This window comes from Strix aluco, chromosome 28 (genome assembly GCF_031877795.1).
Source record: "Strix aluco isolate bStrAlu1 chromosome 28, bStrAlu1.hap1, whole genome shotgun sequence".
Taxonomy (NCBI): domain Eukaryota; kingdom Metazoa; phylum Chordata; class Aves; order Strigiformes; family Strigidae; genus Strix; species Strix aluco.
In genome coordinates this window covers 1209227-1218359 of record NC_133958.1, presented here as the reverse complement: position 1 = coordinate 1218359, position 9133 = coordinate 1209227, and the positions used below count along the sequence as shown (strand labels likewise).

At 59.1% G+C, this 9133-nt stretch overlaps 1 protein-coding gene across 1 annotated transcript; it reads left to right on the top strand.

Annotated features, from left to right (window-relative positions):
- SLC20A1 (solute carrier family 20 member 1) lies at nucleotides 1-8977 on the top strand. Its single transcript, XM_074807995.1, is given in 16 exon segments — nucleotides 1-130; nucleotides 294-547; nucleotides 550-674; nucleotides 676-711; nucleotides 713-794; nucleotides 880-945; nucleotides 948-1019; nucleotides 1119-1204; nucleotides 2743-2766; nucleotides 2769-2841; nucleotides 4583-4702; nucleotides 6282-6530; nucleotides 6617-7166; nucleotides 7268-7453; nucleotides 7751-7835; nucleotides 8256-8977. Coding segments are annotated over 15 exon segments (1995 nt in total). The 5' UTR covers nucleotides 1-130; nucleotides 294-468; the 3' UTR covers nucleotides 8418-8977.
- Nucleotides 8978-9133: the final 156 nt, after the last annotated feature.

The window sequence follows — 9133 nt, the reverse complement described above, 5'->3', positions numbered from 1 at the left end:
GGCGGTCACGTGGGGCGAGGCCGGGGTTAAAGCGCGCGGCGGCCGCGGCGGGCGCAGGCGGGGGCGGTTCGGGCGCAGCGGGCGCGCAGCGGAGCGGGCGCTTTCCGGCGAGCGCGGCCCGGCCCTGCCGGTGAGCGGCGGTGTGCGGCGGCGGCGGGGGCGGGGCGGGCACATGGCGGCGGGAGAGGGCGGCGGCGGCGGCGCGGCGCGCGCGGGAGCGGCCGTTACTGATGCGCGGGAAGGGCCGTTATCCGGTACCCCCCCCCCCCCGCTGAGCTCTGTCTCTCCCGCAGGATGAAGAGCGGCGCAGGCCCATGGCGCAGCACCCGGCCCCCAGCCCCCGCGGCCGGCGGGGTTGTAGAACGGTGGAGCCCCACTGCGCCCTAAGCGACCCCCCACCCACCCCCCCTATTTAATTTTATACCTAATTTATTAATACCTCGCCCCGCTCCCCCCCCTCCCCAAACCATGACCCGACCCCCCGCAGTGCCATCCGCCCCCATGGTGGGCTCCCTCTGGATGCTGGTCCTGGGCTTCGTCATCGCCTTCATCTTGCCTTCTCCGTTGGCGCCAACGACGTGGCCAACTCCTTCGGCACGGCGGTGGGCTCGGGGGTGGTGACCCTCCGGCAAGCCTGCATCTTGGCCAGCGTCTTCGAGACGGTGGGCTCCGTCCCTCCTGGGAGCCAAAGTCAGCGAGACCATCCGCAAGGGGGCTGATCGACGTGAAGATGTACAACTCCACAGTTGCACATCAGCAGCTGCTGATGGCGGGTTCGATCAGCGCCATGTTTGGTGAGGAATGGCGGGGTGGGGGGGTGTCTAAACGGGGGGACACTGTGCCCTGGGGGTGACTTTCTGACCAGGCTTTTCCTTCCAGGATCTGCTGTGTGGCAGCTAGTGGCTTCGTTCTTGAAGCTCCCCATTTCTGGTACCCACTGCATCGTTGAGCAACCATTGGCTTTTCGCTGGTGGCCAGAGGCCAAGAAGGTGTCAAGTGGTCCGAGCTGCTAAAGATTGGTAAGTCCAGCTCTTGTGACCACCCCGTGCGTGGCCTTCGTGTGCCTCTGGGCTTCCCTTTGCAGCAGTGGGATGCTGATGGTGCCTCTTCTCTCCTAGTGTTGTCCTGGTTCATCTCACCCCTCCTTTCTGGCATCATGTCTGCTATCCTGTTCTTCCTTGTCCAGAGGTTCATCCTCCGTAAGGTAAGTGCTGTCCACCCCATTTTCTCACACCGGGGGCTCCCTCGTCTGCCTGTTGGGGTGGTTGGTTGATTTATGTGCACCAGAGCTTCTCCAGACTCATCCATCCTTGTGTTGACACTCGGGTGAGCCCTTCGGGAGGAGCCGGTGGGAACATGAGCCCTGTAGCTGCTCCACAAAGCAGAGCCTGGGAGGTGAGGAGGCATCACTTCACCTCCTCCAAAACATCTGGGCCAGAGTGTCCTGCCTGCCTCAGCAGAAACTGCTGCACTTTCCAAGTAGTGAAGTAGCCCAGAACTGGTAGGAAAAGCCTGACAGGCAGCTCTGATCTTAAGTCCTGGTGCGAGGCTGGACCTTCTCTTATGTCAGGCTGCAGATGGAGGCAATGACCAACAGGGATGGCTTTATTTTTTTTAAGCCAGGAGGCCCAGAATTGTCCCTGGTGCTGTAGAAACTGTGCCTTCCTCCCATCTGGGGCCCCAGTAAAGTGGGGGGTGTTCAGGCTGGCTCCAGGGACATGCTCCCGCTGCTGGGAGGGTCTGAAAGCCCAAGAAGAGGGATTGGACACCCAAAGGTGCTCGCAACGGAGGTGCAGCTTTAGACCTCATCTTTCAGAGATGATGATGACCCTGGAGTGCAGATGTGCCAGCCCAGAGCAGGGGTATCCAGCCAGCTGCGCAGACACACTCCAGCATTTTCTTCTGCCTATTTGAGGTTAACTTACACTATTCCAGGTCTTAGCTCTAACTATTTCTGGTTTAGAGATGTTAAGATCTTATCGCTGCTAGTTTCTACCTGGCAGCTCTTTAAAACAATTCAGCGTCGCTGCTGTCAGTAACTTGCGTCACCGGCCTTTCAGCGCCGGGCTGGCCCTGCCGTGCTTCGTTCTGGTACTGAACAGTCGGGCTGATCCGTCCCGCTCGGCGCTGGGTGAGGCTCGGTGTGTTTGTACCGACGCTAGACCCAGATTGCTGGGCAGCAGTGGAGATTAAGTGCTCCTGCTGCTCGGTGAGGGCCTCTCTGTGCGGGTATGTGGGCAAATAAGCTGCTTTGTGAGTAACGACTTTTTTTTATTTCATCCAAGTCAGCTGAAAGAGGTAAAAGCTTTGTCTGACAAATGGTTTTGTCTGAAAGCACCTGGGGAGTTGAAAGAAAACATACCTGCAGCTGGAGGCTGCGGAGGTCTGCAGGCTGGGGAGCCGCAGGAGGGGTTCAAGAGCAGGCAGCAGATGAGATAACCCCATCCTTGGGGTGGTGGGACACTCGTCTGGTCCTGCCCGGGTCCCTGGGAGCCCTGTGGGACCCACAGTGCCCTGCCCCCCCCCCCCCGTGGGGCTCTGGCGGTGGCAGCCCCGTGAGTTCTCCTCAAAAAGCTGTCGGGAGCTCTGGCGGAGTTTGTGGGAGCCTGGTATTTGGGTTGCTCAGCAGCTGACCGAAGGCACAAGCCCCCTTTTGGGAAGGGGCTGTTTCTTGGCTGCTCCCTGGCTGCTGCACCACCCTCAGGGTCTGGCTTTCTGCAGCGCTGCTCCTTGTCCTTGCAGGCAGATCCTGTTCCCAACGGGCTTGCAGAGCTATGCCCATCTTCTATGCCTGTACTGTGGGGATCAACCTCTTCTCAATCATGTATACCGGTGCACCCTGTAAGTAGGCATCAGAATACTTGAACCTGAATTTCTGAAATTCTTTACAAAACCTCCATTAAATGCACGATTTACCCCTTTTTTGCTTTACAGGGCTGAAATCTCCTAGAAGGCGGCTGGCCTGTGCCCGTTACAGAAGGCTGCAGGCTAGCGTGCGCTGAGTTCTGGGCTAGATAGTTGCCCAGCCAAAGAGACCTGCTCAAACTAAACCCCTCCAGACCTTTCTCTTAGACTTCACAGGACTGGCAGATAACATGACTTCCCCTTCCCTTCTCTTACCTGTGCTAAAACTCAGGTACCCCTGCCTGCCTCCTGCCGTAGCAGCTAGACTCCTGGAGGCTGCCCCGTAGCGGGGTAGAGCAGGGCTGGAGGCTGCGCCTCCTGATTCACCCTGTCCCTAGGACTAAACTAATTACCCCGGCAAGAAGAGCTGGCACCTGTACTGAGATGAGTTTGTATTTCAGTTTGCAAAGCCAAATGGAAATGCCCGTTTGGCTGTTGTTTAGGGGGACAGGTCGCAGGGAGGGCTTGGCAGGGGAGGGCGGCTTTGCCTGTGGAGCTGGAGGCTCCGTAACCTCCATCGCTGGGGTGACTCGGCGTGAGCTGTTTTTGGTCTGAGCATGGGTTTCCTGTTGTGGAGGAGTCTCTGGAGGTGGGGTGAAGGGCAGTCGGCGCTGGCTCCGCAGGGTTTTCTCTGTAAACAGCGGCTGGAAAAATTTTTGGAGGGGTGTCAGCTTCCCTTTGCCTTGGCTCTGCAGCCTGGGGGAGAAGGCAGCGTTGCTGTGGTGCTGCTGGAGTTACGGGGGCTGCAAAGCAGCAGCGCTGCTGCTCCAAGATCACTTTATCACTTGGCACCCCTGAGGTGGATTCACGTTTATCCGGAGTCCGCAGCTGCGGGAGGGCTGGGTGAGCCCTGTGCCACTCCAGTGCGGGGTTTGTAGCCTTCAGTGACCCAGGCTTGGCACAAGCAAATACTCAGCTGCGTGGGTAAAGCAGCTGCGATGTTGCTGGTGGTGCATTAGGGGCCGTAAGTTATTGCCTGCAGCAGAAAATGCAGGAGTTGAGCGGTTGCAAGCACCTGATACCCTGACTGGGGGCTGCAGCAGGCTGGATCATGCAAAACCTCTGCAAAAAGTCACGCTGCGTGTGGGAATGCTTTTAACTAGGTCATGTAACACCTCCGATGCCTTGAAACTTGATCTTAAGTTCCCAGGGACTCGAGGAGCAGGAGAACCGTCTCTCCCCAGTGGCGGGAGGAGTGAATGGAGACAAGGGGGGGCTCTGGGGGGAGCAGGTCCTGCGTGTCCTCCCCCCAACTGGGGGAAGCGGCGCTGTCGCTGCAGCAGCCGTGCTGGGTGGTTTGGTTTGGTTTTTTTTTTTCTTTGACATTGCAGCAAGTGAGGAGACGAGGGCTGTGAGGAGCCTTCTGTCCCTGCTCAGGGTACACACCAGTTCCTGGTCGGGTTTGGCTGCAGGAGGGAGGAGAAAGTGTCTGTACATGTGAAAGATTAGCTTTTGATGGGGGAGACTGTAACCTGGGGGGGGGGGGGGGCTTCTGTGTGGGTTAAGCTCTTGGTTTCGGTGCTGTCAGTGGTGGCTCTCTGATGGCATTTCTCCCTGGCAGGCAAATCAGCTCAGGGATGTTGCAGGTGATGGAGTCCCTGTGCCGGGAGGAGCAGAGTCGTACATTGAGGAGGCTTTTGCCCAGAGGTTTTGAAAGATCCATTGTTTTATTTCCTAGTGCTGGGCTTTGACAAACTTCCTCTGTGGGGTATCCTCCTAATTTCGGCGGGGAGTGCTGTTGTCTGTGCTCTCGTCGTCTGGTTCTTTGTATGTCCAAGAATGAAGAAGAAAATTGAACGTAAGTAATGCCTCTCTGCAATCCTTTGGGGAAGGGCATGCTCGGACTAACCAACTTCTTTTCCTAGCGGGAGATCTCATTAGCTGCAGGGCTGTTATTAGCAGGGATCCTCAGCTTCAGTTATCGCTTAAGCTGCTCTGAGTCACTGGGGCACATCTCACTGAGCTGGACCCCGCGTGCTCCTCACCTGCGGCAGCGCCAGAAAGCTGCTCCCTGGAACCCCAGAACACCCCTCGAAGTAGCTGTTGTGCTGCTGAGGGGTGTCTGGCAGCTGAATTCTGAGCAGGGTGATCTCTCCTTGAACTGCACAGGCCAGCAGGCAATATTAAACAGCCTGATTTTACTCTTTAATAGAGAAGAGAAGGCAGGAGACAACCTGCCTGTTAACCAGTGTGTAACCTTTAATCCTCTGCATACCCGCTGATCAATCTTTGGCCTGGCAGATGCAGATCACAAGTTTAAAGCTGTGTAAGCTGATGAAATCCTTTCCCTGTAGCAAAAAAAAAAAAAAAAAAAATCTCTATTGAAAGGCATCCAAAAGAGCAGTCCTGAGCTTTGCCTCCTGAAAAGTACAGGCAGCTCTCCTGGAGCCGTGTGTGGTCTTGCATATAAATTTCGTGTGCAGTCTGGGGCACTTAAGGAACTGGAGATGAGGGGATAACCAGTGTCCTTGTCAGACTGGTGTAATTGGGGTGTGACTAACAGCTTTATGGCTGCCCTTGACATTCTTCCAGCTGTTCAAGCTTTGGCTTAACTCCTGCCTGCAAGGCAGGCTCTCCTGCCTGCCGGGGAGCACTGCTGGGAGGAGGTGGTGATGCAGGGGGAGAGGAGCTCTGCAGGAGCTTGATGCCACAGCCTGGCCCTTGTAGTGAGCAAACTGGGAAATGGTCATGTTTGTGACAAGGAGGTGGTTTTTGTTGTTGTCTGAAGGAGCTGACCTCATGTTTTCACCTGAAGAAAACATGCTTTTTCCCGGTAGAGGGGGAGGAACAGCCTCAGCTTCCAGGGCTTGGTGCCACTGGCTTGGCTCTTCCAGTGGGACAGGAAACCAGGCTGCCCTCGGGAGGTGGAGACCAGCTCCTGTTTGGGTTTGTCACCCACCGGTGGGAGCTGGAGAGGAGCCTGGGTGGGCAAGTCCTCCCAGCAGGCTGGAGCTGGTGGCCTGGTGGAGTAGCTGGGCTCTACTGGGCACCTTCCCATCAGCTTCAGGGACCACAACCACCCCAGGAGCAGGTCCAGAGCATCCCACGGCCACCGGGAACAGGGATGGGACAAACATGGCTCGAACCGGAACCTCTGCCGTAGGACGAACAGGCATAAAAGCCCCATAATGGTGCTCACCACACCCCGTGTGGGTGGGGGGGTCTAAAAATAGGAGATGAGCTGGCTTGTGATGGTTTGGCTGTTGTGCCTGGGACAAGGTGCGACTGTCCAGCAGTTTCCAAAGTTCAGGATGGGGAGGGGAAGCTGTAAATTTTATTTAGCTGCCATAAATCTGAGTGGTGAGGGGTGTGGGCTTGCTCTTGGTGTTGGGTGTGGTGGTGGGAAGGGGTTTGATGGCAGCTTCCTCCCTTCTCAGGAGAGATCAAATCCAGCCCTTCGGAAAGCCCCTTGATGGAGAAGAACATCAGCCCGAAGGAGGACCACGAGGAGCCCAAGGTGCCCCTGGGCGATGCCAAGAGCCCCGTTGCTGGCGTGGGCTCGGCTGTGCCCCACCGGGCAGCGGTGGAGGAGAGGACGGTCTCCTTCAACCTGGGGGACCTGGAGGAGGCCCCGGAGCAGGAGCGGCTCCCCAGCCTTGACCTGAAGGAAACCAGCATTGACAGTGGTGAGCGGTGGACGGGGGGGATATGGGGGTGCTGGGGCGGTCTCCCCCCACCCCAGGTGCTGAGCCCCTGCTGTCTCTCTTGGCAGGAGCCGTGCGACTGCCCAATGGCAACCTCGTCCAGTTCAACCAGGCCGTGGGCCACCAGATGAGCTCCAGTGGCCAGTACCAGTACCACACCGTGCACAAGGACTCCGGCCTCTACAAGGAGCTGCTGCATAAACTGCACCTGGCCAAGATGGGGGACTGCATGGGGGACTCGGGGGACAAGCCCCTGCGGCGCAACAACAGCTACACCTCCTACACCATGGCCATCTGCGGCATGCCCCTGGACTCGCTCCGTGCCAAGGAGGGCGAGGAGATGGAGAAGCTGACCTGGCCTGTGGCGGACACCAAGAAGAGGGTCCGCATGGACAGTTACACCAGCTACTGCAACGCGGTGGCGGACGCCCACCCGGCGGCTGACGTGGATCTGAACGCGGCGCAGGCGGAGATGGGCGGCGGCGAGCGGAAGGGCAGCAGCAGCTCCCTGGAAGAATGGCACGACCAGGACAAACCCGAGGTGTCCCTCCTCTTCCAGTTCCTGCAGATCCTCACAGCCTGCTTTGGCTCCTTTGCTCACGGTGGCAATGATGTCAGGTCAGTTGGGTCAGCAGGAGCGGTGGGCTCGCTTGCCGGGGCTGGTGCCCATCTTGCCCAGAGCTTCTGGCCCTCTAGTCCAGCTCTCCTTTCTCTTCCAGCAATGCCATAGGGCCCCTGGTTGCGCTCTACCTGGTCTATCAGACCGGTGATGTGGCTACCAAGGCGGCAACTCCCATCTGGCTGCTGCTCTACGGAGGTGTGGGGATTTGCATCGGCTTGTGGGTCTGGGGAAGGAGAGTCATCCAGACGATGGGGAAGGACCTGACTCCCATCACACCATCGAGGTAAGGTCGGCCTTGCGGGAGGCTTCGGGCATCCAGCTCCTGGAGCCCTCTCCACGCTCTCCTTGGGGGTTTCATTGCTTGGGTGGTGGAGTTGGGGGGTGTGTAGCCCCATAACTTATCCCTGCGTCCCTTGGGGGGCCAGTCTGGGTCTGCTGAGCCAGATGAGGAGCTGACGCTGCTGTGCAGGGTGTGCCTGGGGAGAGCAGCCCCACGTCTGCCTTGGGCTGAGCCAGCCGGACGCCCCAGGAGCGCGGGAGCTCCCGTGCCCCCGTTCTCACCCCCTTTCTGTCTCTGCAGCGGCTTCAGCATCGAGCTGGCGTCTGCCCTGACGGTGGTGATCGCCTCCAACGTTGGCCTCCCCATCAGCACAACCCACTGCAAGGTAGGTGGGGGTGGCGGGAGGGGGCGGCGCTGGCTTGGTCCGAGCTTGGCTTCCCCCAGATCCTGGTGCTGATAAGGCTGAGCTCTGCGGGAGCTCCCAAACACAGGCTGCTGACTGCTGACGGGCCTTCAGGTCCCAGCTCCGAGTCTGTATCTCGGTGTGGGGTGGGGGAGGTTTTGAAGAACAAAACCCCTTTGACGGACCCTTGGGCTCTGCCGAGCGGCCGTGGGAACCTCCCTGTCCCCATCGCCGCGCTGGGGCGGCAGCTCCTCGCTCTGCTGGGTCCCCGGGGCTGGAGCAAGACCCTCGGCCCCACGGCTGAGGCTTTCCCTGGGCACCCTGCGAAGAGCTGGGGGGCGGTGGGCACCGGGGGGTGCCCCATCCCCTCCCTGCTGAGCCGTGCCCCGGCTCCTCGGGCAGGTGGGCTCGGTGGTCTCGGTGGGCTGGCTGCGCTCCAGGAAAGCGGTCGACTGGCGCCTCTTCCGCAACATCTTCATGGCCTGGTTCGTTACCGTCCCCATCTCGGGTCTCATCAGCGCTGCCATCATGGCTGTCTTCAAATACGCCATCCTGAAGGTGTGAGGGCACCGGGGCTCCTGCTGCTCCTGCTTCCCTGCTGCCACCCTCCCCTCCAGGAGCTGGGGCGGCTCGTCCCACCGCGGGATGGGGGCTACCGTCATCTCTGGGGCTTCCTCAGTTCTGCATAGTGTTGTCACTGAAGTATATATATTTTTTTTTTTTAATATAAATGTCTTGGCGCTAAGTTTCTAGAGGGGGTGCAGCGCTGAGGTTGCGCCTGCCCCTGGGGTGACTCCCCTGCTGCACTGTAGCTTTAGATTAGCAGTTATGGGAGGCCACTTTTCTTATTTTTAATGACTTAATTAAGATCCTCTGGCAGTGATTCCTCCGTGAGTAAGGACTGGGGCTGGTCTTTGCCCCTCCTGGGAGGGCGTGGGGGCCGTGGGGCATCCCCCAGCGCAGGCTGTGCTGCGTTCAGCTTTGCCTCCATTGCTGTAGTGGTGTGGACATCAGATGCTGCCCACCATCCTGCTCGGGGGTCCCTGGGGGGCAGCCCCCACATGCCCCCCCTCCCCCCTCCCCCCACTGCTGCTACCTCGGACTCAATAAAGATTTCCTTCGTACGCCAGCGCTGCCGGTGATTCTGGGGCTGGGGGGGGTGCTGGGGAGGCCCTGGGCCCTGTCACGTGCTGCCCCGTGGCCTCTGCCCTGCCCCACGGTGGGGGTGGCAGATAAGAGCCCCACGTGTCCCCCCCCTGTCATGGGACTGGCTGTAAACA